Source organism: Heterodontus francisci, chromosome 24, assembly GCF_036365525.1.
Source record: "Heterodontus francisci isolate sHetFra1 chromosome 24, sHetFra1.hap1, whole genome shotgun sequence".
In the NCBI taxonomy this organism is placed as follows: domain Eukaryota; kingdom Metazoa; phylum Chordata; class Chondrichthyes; order Heterodontiformes; family Heterodontidae; genus Heterodontus; species Heterodontus francisci.
This window is the reverse complement of record NC_090394.1, coordinates 41492451-41513938: the sequence shown is the minus strand read 5'-3', so window position 1 is coordinate 41513938 and position 21488 is coordinate 41492451. Positions and strand designations below refer to the sequence as shown.

Below are 21488 nucleotides of genomic sequence, written 5' to 3'. Positions count from 1 at the left end.
ACCATCGAACTTTCCAAATTAGGTGCAAGTTAGATACAAAGTAAAGATCCCTTTACACTGACCCATCAAACACTCCCAAGGGAGGTGCAGCATGGTTAGATACAGAATAAAGAGGCACCTTAGTTGCATCAAATTAGCTTCTCAGGCCAATTCGGGATGGGCAATAAATGCCAGCCTTGCCAGAGATACCACATCCTGAGAATGAATTAAGAATAATTAAAGGTTTTGCAGCACAGGAGGTAGTAATTTGACCCATTGCTCCTGTAGTGGCACGAGCTGTTCAAATGGAGCCATGCTGGGTACAGTTGAAACTGAATTGGAACTCTACTGGGGGACTTCCTGTTTCTTCATATTTCAGGTGAGGCATCTGCCTGTCCTTTCACTGCTGACAGTTTCTCTCGCAATTGTTCAACCTGAAAGAAATGCCTTGATTAAGAAAATCTATCCCTTCCACCCTCAGGCAGACGGAACATCACCAACAACAAATACACACACAGTCTACAGTAACTAAATGGCACTAAAGGCTGACTGAGTACAGGTTTAACCAGGATCTAACTGGCCAGGACTCAGACACAAAGCCTTTGCAACAGGTGTGAGTCAATTCTGCGTCTGTGAACTGAAAGGGGAGCTATGCAAGAGGAAGAAAGGTGTAATTATCAATCTGTGTAGAATGCCCTTCCAGTCAATTATGTCTGAGATTGCTTATCGGCCTTTCAAAGAAACAGTTTTACATGAAACTGCCTGCATGGCTGGAATACTGTGCACTGCTCTGAAGACCTGCTTGCAATTAAGTTGGGTTTGAAAGAGGAAATCAGGCTGTACAATGTGTTGACAATTTTTTCCACTGGCAGGAGGGTCAGTGATCCAGAGGACAAAGATTTAAGATAATTGGCAAAAGAGCCTGAGGGGAGGGGGCAGGGGTGGAGATGAGCAGTTTCTTCTTTACGCAGTGAGTGGTTATGATCTGGAAAGCATGGCCTGACAGGGCTGTGGAAGAAGATTCAATAGTAACATTCAAAAGACAAATGGATCAATACTTAAAAAGAAACGATTTGCAGGGCTAGGGGAAAAGAACAGCGGAGTGGGACTAAACAGATGGTTCTTTCAAAGAGCTTGCACAGGTAAATGACCTATTTCTGTGTTGTACGATTCTATGTTGGACAGCGGCAAAATGTGTAATTGGGCGAAAAGCAATTAATAATTCAGTTATTAAGAGCAAGAATGCTTCGCGTTTTGCTCAATAAGCTGTAGCAGCAGCATACAAACCAGGACAGCTCCAGATCTGGTCGGCTGTCCTAACCTGAGTTAGCTGGTCAATGCCTTGGTTCAAACGGTAAACATGGACGGAATGGAGAATCAGTCAGGTTCTAGCAACCACTGTTGGAATATCTATATGTAAGGATGTTGGCTGAAGACAGGATCAGACACTGGTGCGATTCCCCACGCAGCTGCATAGCCTTCTAATATGCTGCCCAGAATCAGGCATGAACCTAGTATTGGAGCACACACCAGCAAGGAGGCAACACCTTCATGATAGAGTGGGAAAGAAAATTTGGTGAAGGTTAAAAAAAAGTGCTGTCAGTAGAAAATAGAGGTACAGTCTTTGGCTCTTGCATTGGCTGGCTAACACCAGCTCCCTCTACACAGTCCCTTTAAACACACCCAGGGCAGGTACAGACCTAGAGCTGAAAAGAATGCAAGGAAGACAGACTTGCATTTAAATACAACTTTTCACAAACACTGGACATCTCAAAGCGTTTTACAGTCAATTAAGTACCTTTGAAGTGTAGTCACTAGTAGGAACATAGGAAATAGGAGGAGTAGGCCATTCAACTAGATCATGGCTGATCTTCTACCTCAACACCATTTTCCCCACACAGTCCCCTTGCTATCTTTAATAGCTAGAAATATATCCATCTTTGTCTTGAACATACTCAATGACTGAGCCTCCACAGCCCTCTGGGGTAGAGAATTCCAAAGATTCACCACCCTCTGAGTGAAGAAATGTGCTCCTCATCTAAGTCCTAAATGGCCCACATCCTATTCTGAGACTGTGTCCCCTGGTCCTAGATTCCTCCCCCGCCCCGTCACCCAGCCAGGGGAAGCATCCTTCCTGCATCAACCCTATCAAGCCCTATAAGCATTTTGTAAGCTTCAATGAGATCATCTCTCATTCTTCTAAACTCTAGAGAATACAGGCCCAGTCTCCTCAATCTCTCCTTATAGCCCAATCCTGCCATCCCAGGAATCAGTCTGGTGAACCATCGCTGCACTCCCTCTATGGCAAGTATATCCTTCCTTAGGTAAGGAGACCAAAACTACATAATACTCCAGGTGCGGTCTCAGCAAAACAATACAATTGCAGCAAGCCATCTTTACTCCTGTACTCAAATCCTCTTGCAATAAAGGCCAACATACCATTTGCCTTCCTAATTGTTTGCATGCTAGCATTCAGTGACGTATGAACAAGGATACCCAGGTCCCTTTGGACATCAACACTTCCCAATCTCTTACCATTTAAGAAATACTCTACATTTCTGTTTTTCCTACCAAAGTGGATAACTTTACATTTTTCCACATTATATTCCATCCGCCCATTCGATTAGCCTGTCTGTATCCCCTTGAATCCTCTTTGCATTCTCCTCGCAACTCGCATTCCTAGTTTTGCATCATCATCAAACTTGGAAATATTACATTTGGTCCCCACATCCAAATACTTTTTTTATTTGTTTGTGGGATGTGGGCACAGACTGGCTAGGCCAGCATTTATTGCCCATCCCTAATTGCACTTGAAAAGATGGTGGTGAGCTGCCTCCTTGAACCACTGTAGTCCTTGGGGTGTAGGTACAGTGCTGTTAGGAAGGGAATTCCAGAATTTTGACCCAGTGACAGTGAAGGAACGGTAATATAGTATCAAATCAGGATGGTGTCTGGCTTGGACGGGAACTTTCAGGTGGTGGTGTTCCCATGCATAGGTCAATGCCAGGTGGTCCATCCGGTTTCCTTTTCTTACACCTTGTAGCAGTTTGATATAACTGAGTGGCTTGCTAGGCCATTTTAAAGGGCAATTAAGAGTCAGCCACATTGCTGTGGGTCTGGAGTCACATGTAGGCCAGACCAGGTAAGGATGGCAGATTTCCTTCCCCTATGGGCATTAATGAACCAGATGGGTTTTTACAACAATCAACAATGGTTTCATGGTCACCATTAGGCTAGATTTTAATTCCAGATTTTTATTCATTGAATTTCACCAGCTGCCGCAGTGGGATTCAAAACCATGTCCCCAGAGCATTAGCCTGGGCCTCTGTCTTACATTACCACTACGCCACTGCCTCCGCCTTGATATAGATTGTTATTAGCTGTGCACCCATCACTGATCCTTGTGGTACCCCACTAATCACAGCCTGCCAACCTGAGAATAACCGTTTATTCCTACTCTCTGTTCACTAATTCTCAATCCATGCCAGTATATTACCCCTCCATCCCATGCGCTCTAATTTTGCTTACTAACCTCCTGTGGGGACTTTATCGAAAGCCTTCTGAAAATCTAAATACACCACATCCACTGTTTCCCCCTTATCTATACTCTAGTTACATCCTCAAAAAGCTCCAACAGGTTTGTCAAACATGATTTCCCTTTCACAAATCCACGTTGACTCTGCCCAATCCTACCATTATTCTCTAAGTGTCCAGTTATAACTTCCTTTATAATAGATGCTAGCATTTTCCTACTAATGATATCAGTCTAACAGGTCTGTAGTTCTCTCTTCCTCCTTTCTGAAATAGTGAGGTTACATTGTACCTTACAATCTTCAGGAACCATTTCAGAATCTATAGAATTTTGGAAGATGATTACCAACACATCCATTATCTCTACAGCCACCTCTCCCTTGGTTCTTTCGCATTTCTGGGAGGTTTTTTGTATTTTCCTCCATGAAGACAGACACAAAGTATTTGTTTAGTTTCTCTGACATTCCCTTATTCCCTATTAGAAATTCTCCTGTCTCTGCCTGTAATGGGTCCACATTGTAGGAAATGCGGCAGCCAATTTGTGCACAGCAAACTCCCACAAACAGCAATGTGACGACGATAGGATAATCTGTTTTTGTAATGTTGATTGAGTGATAAATATTGGCCAGGACAGCGGAGATAACACCCCTGCTCTTTGAAATAGTGCCATGGGATCTCCTACATCTACCTGAACAGGAAGATGGGGCTTCAGTTTAATGCCTCATCTGAAAGAGCACCCTCGACAGTGCATCACTCTCTCAGTACTGCACTGTTAGCCTTGATTTTGTGCTCAAGCCCTGAAGTGGGATTTGAACCTGAACCGTGTGACTCAGAGGCTAGAGTACTACCAACTGAGTCACGCTCAGCTCTTGAGCAGCTGGGAGTGTCAGTAAGAGAGTGAAGGTGTATAAGGGAGAGGGAGAGAGAATGAGAGAGTTAGGGAAACAAAGTATGCTTGTCAGAGTGTTTCAGAGTGAGGCAGAGTGTGAATAAATGAGGGACACTATGAATGAGCATGAGAGAAGTATAGTGCAGGAGAAAGAGTAAGCAAGGAAGAATAAGTTTGCAAAAAAAAGACAGTGAGGGTATGCGAGAGCCAGGCACATACACAGAGCTTGGAGGCTATAAGTTAGAAATGATAATTGTCAAACGAGCTTTCTCTCATACTTTTGCGTCAGTAGCTGGGAGCAGGCGTTGAAATCAGGAGTCAGTTATATTGACAAAACCTTCTAATAGGATATCTGAAGCACAAGGGGAACCACAGCATCATTATTTTTATTTCTGAAGAATTTTAATCAATTTAATAATCAAGGCAGCCAGAGATCTGCCATCTGGAAAGAGTTTATAAACCATCAGCTTTTTAAAATTCAGTCATTGGAACAGATACAGAGGGGGAAGAGAGATACTTTGCAAGAAACAAATTTCTTAAATGATCTGTGGCGACACTGATACTGAGCTGAGAGAGGGATAAATCATAAACACAAGTTAAGGTTTAAGAAATGAAGTGTCAGAATTGGTTGGTTGAAAGGCATGTGAGCAGCAAGATGCGAGAATACGCAGAGGGGATAATGATATAATATACACTCGTGCAGTTTTTTATTCATTCGTGGGATGTGGGTGTCGCTGGTTAGGCCAGCATTTATTGTCCATCCCTAAATGCCCTTGAGAAGGTGGTGGTGAGCTGCCTTCTTTAACCTCTGCAGTTCTTGGGGTGCAGGTACACCAACAATGCTGTTAAGGAAGGGAGTTCCAGGATTTTGACCCAGCGACAGTGAAGGAACGGCGAAATAGTTCCAAGTCAGGATGGTGTGTGGCTTGGAGGGGAACTTGCAGGTGGTGATGTTTCCATGCATCTGCTGCCCTTGGCCTTCTAGGTGGAAGAGGTTGCAGGATTGGAAGGTGCTGGTGACCCACAATATGGGAGAGAGAAAGAACTTACATTTATATTGCACCTTTCCTGATCTCAGCATGTTCCCAAGAGCTTTACAGCCAATGAAAGTGTACTGTAATGTAAGAAACACAGTAGTCAATCTGCACACAGCAAGCTCCCACTATCAGCAATATGTCAATGACCAGATATTTTTTTTTATTAATATTGGCCAGGACACAAGGGATAACTGACCCGTTCTTCTTCAAATAGTGTGATGGGAACTTTTACAACCACCTGAAGGGGCAGACTTGGTTTAACATCTCATTCTAAAGATAGCATCTCTGACAATGCAGCACTCCCCTCAGTACTAAATTGAGTGTGTCAGCCTGGACTATATGCTCAAGTCTCTAGAATGGAATTTGTACCCACAACCTTGACTCAGAGGTTAGAGTGCTGCCCACTGAGCCGCAACTGACATTTAATTCATTAACTGTAAAGTGTTTTGGGATGTCTTTCCATCAGTGCCTGACCTTCTCAGCCCAACCACTGTAGGAGTAGAGACCATAAATTCACAATTTGAGGAACCAGGACATGATCCCACATCTGCTCACAGCACAAGCTGCCAACACTGGGTGACAAAGGCAATCACATTCCTCAGCTCTGACATACTTCAACAGATCACAAGATTCCCTTTCCAGTTTCTTACCATGCATCCCCTGGCATTAGCACCCAGTGTGGGAATCACTGCATGCACACATGCACATACCCAACTCTCTCTCTCTCACCCACAAACACCCAACCTACTGGTTCTGAATTTACATTCATCCAGTTTGAACGCCCCACCCTCACATCACACTTCAATTTGAAGTGTCCCACATTTCCTGGTCCTATACGGTTTACACCCCTCTGCAAGTTGCCCTTTCAATCACTTCCATCCAAGGCAGAAATTCCAAAGCTTTTCCAACCAACTCAGGGATCAACCTTGTGGCTCCTCTCTGCTGAAGGGGCACTGGTCACAGAGTGTCCTAAAATACAAGCTGGTGTTGTAAACACAGAATATTCCACCCACACACTGCACAAAAGAACACAAGGTTACAACAAATGATTCTTTTATCGAAAGGTAGCCATTTACTTTTTTTTCTTGATGCCAACACAGGATGTTAAAATAAAACCCAGCGCCTCCACTCCCCAATCCACCACCGTTTGCAGCCTATAGAAACCTCAGCCAGATATACTTTGTGGCTAACACTTGAGTATTGTATTCAACTGCTGACAGAACCATGCAGGCATGCTCCACACAGTTCTGATTGGGGCGTGGAATCTTCTGCTTGGTCAATGCGGCACGTAGATCAGCCTCGATAGGGAGGCAGGGGCAGTAGGATGAGCCTGTGTGAGACTCAGGCTGGGAGGAGGCTGCACTCCCATGTGAGGCAGTATCTTAACATAAAGCCACACTGCATCACCTAAAATACCATCCTCTCCCGAACATACCTTCAACGTTCAGTTATTCCCCATCTTGCCAGTTTTCCTTCCTCCGCTCTGGGAGGCTTTGACTCCAGGTGCTGGGTCACCCCAATGGGTCATTTTCAATTACGTGAGCTGAACAGAAAGCATCAACAGGCCATCACATTAATCCTGGGCTTATCCTCCCCAAACACACATATATTTCCAGCTTTGGGAGAGGGTGGGGGGAGTGGGTGATGTCTCTGGATATTCAAAGTTGGGGGGGGGGGGGGGGGGGTTGGTTTTGGTCAATTTCTCCCTCCCTAACCCAGGGATACTGAGCTACTTGCAGCATTCTGATCACCAATTCCAGCTTATTCAGCACAGGACTGGAGACCAAACCTGGAACAGATACTCAGGGCCTAAAACCATGAGCAGACTCCCACTTGAACCTTTCTAAAAGAACACATCCTCAGATCTGAGCAGGAGAATGGAACACTCTCATCATTTGGTACAAGAGCCAATTAGAATTAGGGTAGCCCTCAACCACCAGAATGAAACAAATTTTGTTTATAAACAGTGTATGTGTCCCATTGTTGGGTGAGCAGGACTGCTGGTCAGTAATGGATGTTCCTCATGGCTGTGATTGTGCTGGTCAGTCTCCGGGGGAGTCCCTTCGCTGCTTGCCTGAACTCTTCAGGCTTTACTTTCAGGAGAGTCACAATCTGTTGCAGAGTCCGGGAAGGCTGTAAGCCAAGAGCATCCATGACATTGCTGAGGTAATCTGGAGACAGAAGAAACGCAACATTCCTTTTAGAAAGATTAAATTTCCTTGCAAAGCTCACCAAACAACACCTTCCATTTATATAGCACCCTTTGCAGAACAGCATCAAGGTTGAAAAGAGGACAGAATATAACCTAAAGGGGAAGTCACATTAACCTAAGGTTTTTAAAGCTTGTAGGTGCAAAGGAGTCAGGGAGAAGGTGGGCAGCTGAACAATTCTGAGGTCCTGGGTAAGAATGAATTTACTTTAATTCATTCACAGGATGTAGGCATCACTGGTAAGGCCAGCAATTATTACCCATTCCCAATTGCTCTTGATAATATAACCAGTTGCTCGCTAGGCCATTTTAGAAGGCAGTTAAGTGTAATAACCACGTTGCTGTGGGTCTGAAGTCACCTGTGCAACGACAGCAAACTTCCCTACCTGAAGGACATGAGTGAACCAGATGGGTTTTTACAATAATCTAGTCATCTCATAGTCACCATTACTGTTACTAGTTTTTTATTCTAGATTTTATTTAATTAACGGAATTTAAATACACCTGTTGTTGTGGTGGGATTTGAAATAATGTCTCTGAATCATTCGTCCAGGCCTCTGGTTACCAGTAACATAGCCACGATGCAAGCATATCCCTCAATATAGTCAGGATATAGGGAGGAGGAGGAAGATTGTGCCTGATGGAATATTTGGTGATTAGGAAAAATTCAGGGAATCTTTGCTTTGGCATGGCTATGGGAACGAGCAGGGGGAGCAGCATTAATTGAATAGCTCTTTCAAACAGCTTGGACCAAAGGGCCTCCTCCTGTGCTGTATGATTCTACCACTGACCATAGGAGAATCAATAAAACACAAATGCTTCTTCCCTGTTTACATTACACTTACCAATATCTGTGGCGAGTTGTTTGGTTGCGTGTGGGGTGAGCTCTGGGATCTGTAGAATGGATTCACAGTAAGTATGCATTGTTGCCCGAGCAATTGAGCCAAGCCAATAATCAGCCATGTTGTCCAACTCTGGTAACTCATCCCCTAGGAGAGATTACAAGCACACCAAGTGTTAAATCCCATCTGTGAGTGAAGACAAACTGAAACTCCACACACCTTCCATCACAACCCTCCATAAACTCCAACATGTCTACAACTTGTGTACCTGCCCACAATCGTTCTGCACCAAGTCCCCACTAACCCATCACCTCACTGACCCCCCACCCATCTCACTGGTGCACACTGGCTGCCCCGTCCACCTATCTCACCAGTGCGCATTGGCTCCCCCCACCTCCCCCGCTTCCCCCACCCAACCAGCCTCACTGGCGCCCCCTGCCCACCTCACGTGTCTACACTGGCTCCCTGCCCCACCTAGACTGCCTCCCTGCCCCGCCTCACTGGCCTCCTGCTTCCCTCTGCAATGCTTCCAATTTAAAAACTTTGTCCAGGTTCTCAATTCATGCTGAAGCCCAGCTACACTCTAGTTCTACAACATTCTCCAGCCTCACATTCAGCTTCGGACTGTGGGCTGCTGTAGACCCCCTCCTCGCCCCACCATCCTGACCCAACTCTCTTGGACTTGCCACTTAAACAACCCTGCTCAAATCCATCTTTCTCATCTACCCAAACCTCTCCACAACAGCTTGACTTCCATTTCTTATATCTCCGAAATGATTAGGAATTGGGTGAAGACTGCCTTAAAGTTTGCAGCAGTTAAGGAGTTCTAACTGGTCAGGATTATCATCAAATTTAAGCCCCGAACAGCTCCTAAGGCACCTTTCAAGCAGTACTCATGTGTGCAGTCCTAATATTCGACTGGGATGCTGTGGAGAGGTTACTCATGTGGACCCTATATCCTCACGTCCCTATCCCCTCTGCTCTAATCTAGATATTGTGTACATGTTGAAGACTTAACTTGTGATCAAGCAGCCAGGGTACAAGCTGTTTTTGGGGTGAAATTCCTCAATGGAAACAGGAGCATGGCTGCTTCACATCGGAGCATTAGGAACAGGAGCAGGCCATTTAGACCCTCAAACCTACTCAGCCTGCTTTGCTATTCCCAATCCATATAAAAATGCGACAGGATATTCTTGGGATTCGGAAGACTGTAGGGCTGGAGGAGGTTACAGAGATAGGGCAGGACAAGGCCATGGAGGGATTTGAAACCAAGGATGGGAATTTTAAAATCAAGGCATTGCTAAACCCCGAAAGATTGTAAGTCAGTGAGCACAAGGGTGGTGGGTAAATGGGACTTGTTGCGAGTTAGGATATGGGCAGCAGAGTTTTGGATGATCTTAAGTTTATGGAAGGTGGAAAGATGGGAGGCCAGCCAGGAGAGTGTTGGGATAATAAAGTCTAGAGTTAACAGAGGCACGGATGAGAGTTTCAGCAGAGGGCTGAGACACGGACAGATTTGAGCAATGTTTTGGAGGTGAAAATAGGCAGTCTTAGTGATGGTGCAGATACGTGGTTGGAAGCTCATCTTGGGGTCAAATACAACAGCAAGGTTGTGATAACAGTCTGTTACTCAATAGAAATCTATCCATCTCAGTCTTGAAAGCATCAATTAGCCCCCAGCATCTACAGGTTTTTGTGGGACAGAGTTCCAGATTTTCATTATCCTTTGTTTGAAGGCGTGCTTCCTGATTTCACTGAACAGCCGGGCTCTAATTTTAAGAATATGTCTTCAATGTTCTAAATTCACCCACCAGAGGAAATAGTTTATCTTTATCTAACCTATCAAACCCTTTTAACATTTATGACACTCAAGGGAACAAAAGCCATGCTTAGGCAAATTGTTCTCATAATTTAACCCTCCAGGCTCTGGTATCATTCTGATATAATTTTCCTCCATAACTGAGCTGCTAACAAAATTACATTCGGAGAAACAGCAAGCTTCAAAGTCACGCATTTGTCGATTAGTCAGTTGGTCCAATAACAGACACTAACAGGCACCCATTCACCCAACAGCCAGACAAACTTAACTCCACTTCGTCTATTTTTAAACTTTCACTTCCTGTCATTTAGTTTTTCTCCTCTCACACTGCAGTAAACACCACCACCCTGCTCGCCCACCCCCACTCCCACCCACAGCCCACACACCCTGCCTGCCTGCTCCTACTGTAGCCCACTCTCCCTCCACCCTGACCCCATTTACTCACCCTGCACAACCATCTGCCCGTATTAAGTTCCTATCCCCCTTACCTTGCTCTGGAGGGTATGGAAGCTTCCCGGAATGCAGTGCCAGCTCGAGTGCTGGATCCTCCTGTGTCACAAAGGGTTCCAGGTGCAGAGGCAGGGACATGATGTACTGGCCAATCTGGGAACAACAGATCCCACCGACAAGCAATGAGAATTGCAGAACCTTGGTGATGCTAATATACTTTGCATGCTCACTCCCCCCAATTCCTGTTCCAATGAGATGACAAATGCCAAATCACATCTCAAAGTATGAGCGAGGACAAGGGTTAAATACACACAAGCACATCCTGCAATGAGTAATGGCACTACCAGCGAGCAGCAGAGCTACTCAGAGCAGAACGTCCTAACCTTGTTTCTAACCCTGTGCCGAGTGTCCCCATCTCACTCAACAGGAGTGATAGTTAGCCTCAGGACCCCTGGCCAAGGAGGAGGCAATCAGCGAAGAGTTCCACTCCTGATACTTCCACAGGAAGTATAGTTATTGGGTGTAGCTATGTCAAACTGCATAGAGAAAGGTGATGTGGAAGAGACACACAAATATCCAAGCTATTTCGAGAGCCATTGGGAGTCGCTTTAACATGACAAATTCCTGTCTGTGCTAGAGTCTCGAACACATTAACATTGAAAATACAGAGCAGATTGATCAGCTTCTGAAAGGGAAAGGTGAACATTTCAGATATGACATCCTCCCAACCCGTTCCATCAGAACTCCAATTCCACCTAAAACATGAACTTGTTTTGTCCCTTTCAGGCTGGCCTGATGTGTACTTCCTGCATTCCGGCTTTTTCTTTTCATCGCCCTCCTTCATGGTTTTAAAAATGATCCAGCAATCAGCTACACAACTGGCCCTCTAAGCCACATTCGCAGTCAGGGAACACTACATAGCAATGGGATGGACTACTCGATCCTTCTCTGGATATCACTGTATCTACTTCACGCTTTCTCTTACATCAGGAACACTGGATTTGAGGCCCTGAGAGTGTGGTCACATGAAACAGAGGGGAGATGCTTCCCTCACAGGAGGATCACCCACGCTGGACTGTTGTTCAAAGTTTCGTTCCCAAACTGTACTATCCACAGGATGTACTGCAGCAATTCACCAAGGCTTCAACAGCACTTCCCAAACCCTCGACCTCCACCATTTAGAACGACAAGAGCAAGGGAACACCATCACCTCAGAGTTCTCCTCTAAGGCTCACACATCATCCTGACTTGGAAATATGTTGGCCATTCCTTCCCTGTCACTGGGTCAAAACGCTGGAAGTCCCTACATAATAGCACTGTGGGAGAATCTTCACCATATGGACTACAGCGGTTTAAGAAGGTGGCTCACCACCAACTTCTCATAGGCAATAAATGCTGGCCTTGCCAGCGGCACCCACATTCCGAGGATGAATAATAAATAATTTTTTACTCCGAAGACACACCTGGTCAGAGTGAGTAAAGAAATTAGAGAAAAAAAAGATACCAGACTAGTTTAAAAAAAAAACTGCTGCTGTTAAAAAATCATGTTTATTGAGTGGACAGAAACCACAGAATAATTTTTAAAAAGACTGACAAACAGTATTTTTAAGTGGCCTAAACAGCAGTTCATAAGATGGCTGAACATTTACATGGCTTCACCTTGCAAATTACAAAGCTATCAGAAAGGAGCTGGGCTGTCCGGAAGTGAACCACCAGAACCATCAGCTTCGACGAGTGCGAATGGCCCATTACCTGAACTACACTCAGACATTCAGGCATAATCTGTTTATTCAGGTGGATGCGGACCAGTTAAACTCATCACTTTAGACTATGGATCTGGAATGAGAGTTTCCCAGCTTGCTGTGACCATATTTGGTAACTGGCTAGATTGTGAATAGAGGTCATGTAGTAGCAAAGTAACCCTTTGAGTTAGAAAGAGACTGCTTCTCCGGAGTGTGTCAGAATTGCACACTAACCATGAGTGGATAACAGCAAGAGAACTCGTGGTCTCTCTCTCTCCAGCTGTTCTGCAAGCGTGTGCCCTGCCTGTATATGACCAGCCAAACACTGTAGGCAGCATCTTCAATATAAACCAAACAGCTGCTGATTTCAGAGGAAAAGACAGAGATCGTCCGTCAAGACTATAAATCGTCTCTGCGCAGAATCCAGGAAAAATTACTGATCACAGCCTGAAACCATCCAACACATCAACCTACAGGACTCGTATATAATTGACTTTCTTTTGGACACTCAAACAAATTAACCTACCCTCTCTTCTTGTAACCTACTTGTGTGTGTGTCAATTTCTTGGGTGCATGTGTGAGCGTGAGTTACAGCATTTTTATTATCGGGTATTAAGAGCAATAAACACTATTTTCTTTTCCTTTAAAACCTTACATGAAAACTGGTGTGCGTGTGTCTTTTACAGTCACAGCACTTAAACAGTTAGACTAAATTAACAAGCAAATTCTTTTAAAACACCTGCTGCCATCAACCGAGAGGCAGAAAGAGAGGGGAGACAACTCACCACTTCTCAACTGGTTCTAACAGCCGCTCATGAAAACAAGACACTTACATTGCTGATGTATTCAAGAGGAGCAAGGCTAAATGTTGGGAGATCCTCGGTTAGTGTCTCTCCCATTGTTCCTGTGTTCCAGGTCTTTTCAGGAGTGTAGGAAAAAACACAAGGGTCAATATAAACGTGACAGAGTAACTGAACATTGGTGCAAACCAAAATAATTATGGCACCAACAGAAATATTTGTGCTTATGCTATGTTTCTATTTCATCAACACAGCCGCTTCCCCTACTGACAACCACCATCCCCCAATGACCACCGCCACATCCCCCCCCTCCCCACCCACAGCAACCACCGCCACATCCCCCCTCCCCACCCACAGCAACCACGACCACATCCCCCCTCCCCACCCAGAGCAACCACGGTCACTTACCCATCCCCCACAACCACGGCAGTTCCCCCCCTCCCCTTCCTTACAACCACAGCCACATCCCCCCCCCCACCCCCCCACCACATCCTGCACAGCCTAGGAGTGAAGGATAAGCTCTAATGGGCTGAACAACCAAGCTCCCACCTTCACCTCACCTCCATCCTGGGCACCTGTGAGAGCTGTTGCTTGATGCGGAGTAACACAGAGTCAAAGGCGAGCTGATGTGCCTGCTGGTTGAGTCGGGTCAGAGCTGTGCGAACTTCTGACAGCAAGTTATTGTTTCCTGTTCCCTTTTCCTACAAAGCAGAAGGGAAGAATTTTAGTGATGAACCCTTAACCACAAGGGACCAGTGCACTCGACCTTTTGAAAGACAGTCATATTTTCCCCCTCCAGTTTTCTCACCTTCTCTGTTGTACAGAATGGAATCTTACCTTCAGCATGTAAAGCATTTCCATCAGACTGGCATATTCACTCGGATTTGCCTTCAGTAAATAATTATATTCTTGCCAAGGATTCTTGGTGCAAGTTTTTTTCTCAGAGAAGCTGGTTTCTTGTATACTGGTCAGACTGTGAGGACTGTATGACTCAGACAAATACTTGCCTGCGGTAGATAATATCCTGCAAGGGAGATTTGGTAAACTGGTCACAATCCGGCTTAAACTTGGCAAGGTATTGAAAAAGTGGAGAATAGTGTCTCTCTTTCTGTCGCTGCCCCATACATAGAATGCTACAGGACTGAAATAGACAACTGGACTGTGCCAGTGTTTATCTCTGCATCACTCACCTGCTTGAATCCCATTCCTCATACTCTTAATATTCCATTTCTTAAAATAAGCTTCTAATTCCCTTCAGAAGAATTTACAGACTTTGCTCCAAAAATGGTTTTTGAGAAGAGAATTACACATCTTAACCAAGCTCTACGTGAAGATCTTGTTTTCCACCTCCCAGTTAATTAATGCTTGTGATTACCTTAAGGTTGCTGATCAGTGGAGTCACTGTTAGCCCTTGAAGTGCTGAGGTTGGGTGGAGAAGCTTTTGGGCACACTGAGCAGAGAGAAGACACTGCCTGCATTAGGAACTCTCAATCTTGGATACTCAGCCTAAGTGGCATTAAGAAGGCTTTTCAATTACTCAAGCAGTCAGTGCAGTGAATGGCCAAGGATTCTTGGTGCAGGATGTTTTGTCAGAGAAGCTGGTTTCTTGTATACCAGTCAGACTGCGGACTGTATGACTCAAATACTTCCCTACGGTAAGGATCAGGAAAGCAGAACATTGGCTGGCCTCAGCTGAAGTGGCCAAAGGGATATGACAATCAGCAAAAAAAAATACAGCCAAGGCTCACACTGGCCATCCATTGGCCTCTGCTGGGAGTGTACACAGGGTAGGATCAAATCCTGTTGTGATGCCCTGTAGTTAGACAGGCAGCCAACACTCACTATCAAGTTTTACCCATGAATAACAGTCACTAGGGGATCAGACAGCAAGGAAAGATACCTCTGCAAGGGGTCAATGCCTTAGGGGAAGGTAGAAAATGACAATGAAAATTACAACATTGCTTAAAGACAAGAAACATAATCCTGGAATGGCTGCATTTGATTATGAGCTGCTAACCAGCCACCATGCCCAATATCGTGTGGCTCCTGGCGAGCACACTGCTTCCCAATAACCCAAATTGACATGCCCACCAGATTTCCACCCTTACCCTGCTGTAACCAGCCTCACAGGCATCCTACCCCCTACCTAGCCTCATTGGCTTAATACCACCCCCACCAGCTGCAAAGCTAGCCTTAATGGCTTCATATTTCACCAGAACCTGATGGCCTGCATCCTCGGGTCTTAAAAGTAGTAGCTGATGAGATAGTAGATGCATTGGTTGTAATTTTCCAAAATTCCTGAGATTCTGGAAAATCAGATTGAAAAGTAGCGAATGTAACTACTCTATTCAAGAAAGGAAGGAGACAGAAAGCGGGAAATTACAAGCCAGTTAGCCTAACACCTGTCACAGGGAAAATGCTAGAATCTATTATTAAGGAGGTTACAGCAGGGCACTTAGAAACTCGTAATGCAATCAGGCAGAGTCAACATGGTTTTGTGAAAGGGAAAATCGTGCTTGACTACTTTATTAGAGTTCTTTGAGGAAGTATCGAGCAAGATGGATAAAGGGGAACCTGCAGATGTGCTGTACTTGGATTTCCAAAAGGCATTTGATAAGGTGCTACATCAAAGGTTACTATACAAAATGATGTACGGGGTAACATAGAGTCATAGAGAGATACAGCACTGAAACAGGCCCTTCGGCCCACCGAGTCTGTGCCGACCAACCACCCATTTATACTAATCCTACATTAATCCCATATTCTCTACCACATCCCCACCATTCTCCTACCATCTACCTACACTAGGGGCAATTCACAAAGGCCAATTTACCTATCAACCTGCAAGTCTTTGGCTGTGGGCGGAAACCCACACGGTCACAGGGAGAACTTGCAAACTCCGCACAGGCAGTACCCAGAACCGAACCCGGGTCACTGGAGCTGTGAGGCTGCGGTGCTAACCACTGCGCCGCCCCATATTAGCATGGACAGAGAACTGGTTAGCTAACAGGAAGCAGAGAGTAGGGATAAATGGGGCATTTTCAGGTTGGCAAGCTGTAAGTAGTGGAATGCCATGGGGATCCGTGCTGGGGCCTCAATTATTTACCACCTATATCAATGACTTGGATGAAGGGACTGAATGTATGGCTACTAGATTTGCTGACAAGAATAGAAAAGTAATATATCATTTAAATGGAAAAAGATTGCAGAACTTTGCAGTAATGAGGAAAATGGGTGCCCTGGTACATAATTCACAAAATGTTAGAATGCAAGTATAGCAACTGATGAGGAAAGCAAACGAATGTTGTCATTTATTGCAAGGGGAATGGAATATAAAAGTAGGAATGTTGCTACAATTGTACAGGGCATTGGTGAGACCAGACCTGGAGTATTGTGTACAGTTTAGGTCTCCTTACTTAAGAAAGGATATAATTGCATTAGAAGCAGTTCAGAGGAGGTTCACTTGACAGATTCCTGGCATGAAGGGGTTATCTTATGAGGAAAGGTTAGACAGGTTGGGCTTATATCCATTGGAGTTTAGAAGAATGAGAGGTGATCTTATTGAAACATATAAGATCCTGAGGGGGCTTAACACGGTGGATGTTGAAAAGATGTTTCCCCTTATGGGACAGACTAGAAATAGGCAACACAGTTCAAAACTTGGGGGTCTCCCATTTAAGACGGAGATGAGCAGAAATATTTTCTCTGAGAGTTGTTAGTCTGTGGAATTCTCTGCTCCAGAGAGCAGTGTTGGCAGGGTCATTGAATATTTTTTAAGGCTGAGTTAGATAGATTCATGACTGACAAGGGAATCAAAGGTTATAGAAGGTAGACAGGAAAGTAGAGTTGAGGCCACAATCAGATCAGCGATGACCTTATCAAATGGTGGAGCAGGCTAAAAGGGCCGAATGGCCTACTGCTGCTCCTAATTCATATGTTCGTATGCACCCGCCCCTTCAAACCCCGATAGCCAGCCTCACAGACTTCTTTCTCCACCTTTATAACTAGCCCCATTAGACCCTCGTAGGCTTTAGTGGAAGTGTGCATGTTACTTGGAGCTGACCTGTTGGACAGTTGCTGTTCGTAGTCCCCACACTGCCGCAATAGTTCACCGCAGGTCGCTATAATTCTGAAATTAAAACAGGGTGCAATTAGAGACTGGAATGGAAACCGTCAGTCATAACAAACTGAGAACTTTGGTACAAAGCGAAACGAATGAAAACCAAAGCGCACGCACAACCTAGTAACAGTTCTCCAAATTCCATCTCCATAGCATCGCCTGAATTCACTCCTGCCTGAGCTCACTGGCTGCTGAAACCCCTATCCATGCCTTTGTTACCTCCAGACCTGAATATTTCAGTGCACTCCTGGCCAGCCCCCCACATTCTACTCTCCATAAACCTGAGGTCATCCAAAACTCTGCTGCGCCAAGTCCCGTTCACCCACCACCCCAGTGCTCACTGACCTACACTGGCTCCCGGTCAAGCAATGCCTCGATTTTAAAACTCTCAAACTTGTTTTCAAATCTCTCCATAGCCTTCCCCATCACTGTAACCTCCTCCAGCCCCTTAACCCTCCCAGATATCTGCACTCATTTAACTCTGGTCTTCAGCATTCCCAATTTTAATTGCTCCAGCATTGGTGGCTATGCCTTCAGCTGCCTAGGCCCTAAATTCCCCAAACCCCTAAGCCTCTCCACCACTCTTTCCTCCTTCAGGATATTCCTTCAAACCTCTCCCTTTGACCAAGCTTTTGGCCATTTGCCCTAATATCACCATATGTGGCTTGGTGTCAAATTTTTCTTGTCAACGCTCCTGTAAAGTGCCTTGGGACATTTTATTACATTAAAGGCGCTATATAAACACAATGTGTTTGATCACAAGTCGTCGGAGTCAGTTGTCAGCGTTCGCCAGAGCTGGCGGGCAGTCATAAAGACGGGGCTAAAATGTGGCGAGTCGAAGAGACTTAGTAGTTGGCAGAACAAAAAAGACAGAGACGCAAGGGGAGAGCCAACTGTGCAACAGCCCCGACAAACAAATTTCTCTGCAGCACCTGTGGAAGAGCCTGTCACTCTAGAATTGGCCTTTATAGCCACTCCAGGCGCTGCTTCACAAACCACTGACCACCTCCAGGCGCGTATCCATTGTCTCTCGAGATAAGGAGGCCAAAGAAGAAGGAAACACAATGTGTTGTTGAAAGCAGAAGAAGCTTACGGTTACTAGCCTCACTGAACATAAACATCAGTACCATTAAACATAGCAGCTTTCTCCCTGTCTCATACTGAATGGTGCCAATGTGGGGCCTGTCAGTCTGTCTACATCAAACCTCAAAGTCTGCTGTCACCCCGTCTGTCATAGCAACTCACAGCAAATAGAATAGAATGCAGAAAATGCCTTTCATTGGGATATCAGTTTTAAAAACATTTTGTTGACCCCTTAAACCAAACAGACTGACAAGGTAAGAAGGAGCATGAAACAGTGCATTAAACAGGCAGTGGGGGGGGGGGGGGGGGGTGCAAGGGTGAAGGCAGAGACACGTACAAAAGGACTGGGTACACTCCCAGCTATAACAATGTTTTATATCGGCAATCTGGGTGGAGAAGAGGTGGTGTATATCGACACATATATCACTGGCAGGGGGTATCAGTGACCGTGTTGGACTGACAACAAAAGGGTTGGGAGTTCCACTCTGTATTCACTTACTGCCCCATCACCTGATAGAGTTTTGGAATGCAGTCCAGTCTTCCTGGAACAAGGATCCATTGGAAATTTCCTCCAGTTTGCATTTCTTGCGGATAGACTGCAGAGTGCTGGCGAAGCTGGACACATACCTGGAGCAGAGAATTAAAACATCAGCTAGCATACCCCCTCTCAGGTGTAATTCAATCACATACCAACCACCTCCTTCCTTGAGAATTAACCTGTAACCTTTATATTTTAATCTCATTCAGAATAATCCGTACCACAGAGCATGTGACAAATTTAAATAGTCAACACAGATTATGTTCTGCATGAGTGCATCAGATGTTGGAACATAAAGAACAGTTGGTGCTGCTACAAGGGACTGAATTATAGTACAATGATCTGAATGCTTGCATGTGTATAAAACATGATTAGGTGGAAATTAATGAGATCAACAGTTTGTGTGCGGGGTCAGGTTGCAGCCACAGCAGACCAACACAGAGAAAGATTTCAGGCAGGAATCCCTCTGGACTGCCATGTTGATTTTCTAACAGTTCTGGAAAGGTTACATGATACCAAAAGTGATAGGTTGTTTAAAGATCAATGCATGGCTGCTGGCGGCACGGGGCCACTGGACAACAGAAGGGGCACTCACTTCAAGAAGAGAGCTTTCAGTGCTTTGAGCAGGCCGCAAACTGCAAGGCCATCAGTCAGTTTAACGCATCTGTCCACTGCCCCACTGGCCAGGCTGAAGAGTTTATTCACTGACTGACTGAGCTCCTGGACACAGTCGATCAGCTCTCCGCACTCCTGAAGCAGAAAAGCACACAAAGGGAATGGTTATCAACAAAGGAAGATGAACATATAAAATTGTCACTGAAGGAGAGAAACACAATTCATACTGAAGGACAGTTTTTTTTAAATTCATTTGTGGGATGTGAGCGTCACTGGCTAGGCCAGCATTTATTGCCCATCCCTAATTGCCCTTGAGAAGGTGGTGGTGAGCTGCCTTCTTGAACCGCTGCAGTCCATGTAGTGTAAGTACACCCATAGTGCTGTTAGGAAGGGAGTTCCAAGATTTTGATCCGGCGACAGTGAAGGAACGGCGATCTCGTTCCAAGTCAGGATGGTGTGTGGCTTGGAGGGAACTTGTAGGTGGTGATGTTCCCATGCGTCTGCTGCGCTTGTCCTTCTAGGTGGTAGAGGTCGCGGGTTTGGAAGGTGCTGTTGTAGATGCCTTGGTGAGTTGCTGCAGTGCATCTTGTAGATGGTACACACTGCTGCCACTGTGTGTCAGTGGTGAAGGGAATAAATGCTGAAGGTGGTGGATGGGATGCCGATCAAGCGGGCTGCTTTGCCCTGGATGGTGTCGAACTTCTTGAGTATTGTTGGAGCTGCACCCATCTAGGCAAGTGAATAATACTCCATCACACTCCTGACTTGTGTCTTGTAGATGGTGGACAGGCTTTGGGGAATCAGGTTGTGAGTTACTCGGTGCAGAATTCCCAGTCTTTGACCTGCTCTTGTAGCCACAGTATTTATATGGCTGGTCCAGTTAACTTTCTGGTCTATGGTGACCTCCAGAGTGTTGATGGTGGGGTGGAAATTGAGCAATTGTAATGCCTTTGAACATCAGGGGACATGAAGCAGCTGAAGATGGTTGGGCCGAGGACACGACCCTGAGGTACTCCTGCAGTGATGTCCCGGGGCTGAGATGATTGGCCTCTAACAATCACAACTATCTTCCTTTGTGCTAGGTATGACTCCAACCAGTGGAGAGTTTTCCCGCTGATTCCCGTTGACTTCAATTTTGTTAGAGCTCCTTGATGCCACACTCAGTCAAATGTTACCTTGATGTCAAGGGCAGTCACTCTCACTACACCTCTGGAATTGAGCTCTTTTGTCCACGTTTGGAATAAGGCTGTAATTGGATCTAGAGCAGTGTGGCCCTGGCAGAACCCAAACTGAGCATTCATTATTGCTGAGTAAGCGCCACTTAATAACACTGTCAATGACACCTTCCCGTACTTTGCTCTGCTACCTTTCACTCAATACATACAGTACATACAGGGGACCTGAACCAACCATCCCGCTCTATTTTGTTACTACTACAGCCCTTTCTGCCCTGATTATTCCTCTCCTGTTTCTCCTAAACTTCGAGAAGTCCATCCGACACTCTTTTTCCTCCTGGTGTTTCAGCCGTGTTGAAATCAAGGCTCATTCCACTGTCTCCTAACTTGTTTATCACAGAACCTCGAGTTTGTTTGAGCTGATCACCTCCCTTGACCTACACTTAATTTTTTTTTTTAAAAACTAAGCTTGATGACGATTATTTCCAATTCACTTTGCATTCACTTCATTGGCTGTAAAGTGCTTTGTGACGTCTGGTGGTCATAAAAGGCTCTATAATAAATGCAATATCATGACCCACAGTGAGACCCACATTACAAAAATCAAACATATTATACTGTACCGTTGTACAGACTGGTACTGCAGTGTACAGATTATA

The 21488-nt window shown here is 45.2% G+C and overlaps 1 protein-coding gene across 4 annotated transcripts in view; it reads right to left on the bottom strand.

Moving 5' to 3' along the window:
- Nucleotides 1–6485: 6485 nt before the first annotated feature.
- cog7 (component of oligomeric golgi complex 7) overlaps nt 6486–21488 on the bottom strand; it is a 58065-nt gene continuing 43062 nt past the window's right edge. For all 4 annotated transcript variants that reach the window (XM_068056045.1, XM_068056047.1, XM_068056046.1 and 1 more), the window contains exons 10-18: nt 19635–19789; nt 19012–19128; nt 17362–17427; nt 14136–14322; nt 13859–13999; nt 13332–13415; nt 10795–10909; nt 8491–8634; nt 6486–7607 (exon numbers count right to left, since the gene is read on the bottom strand). In XM_068056045.1, coding sequence (XP_067912146.1) covers nt 7441–7607; nt 8491–8634; nt 10795–10909; nt 13332–13415; nt 13859–13999; nt 14136–14322; nt 17362–17427; nt 19012–19128; nt 19635–19789 — 1176 coding nt within the window. In that variant the 3' untranslated portion in view covers nt 6486–7440. The remainder of the gene's footprint in view (nt 7608–8490; nt 8635–10794; nt 10910–13331; nt 13416–13858; nt 14000–14135; nt 14323–17361; nt 17428–19011; nt 19129–19634; nt 19790–21488) is intronic.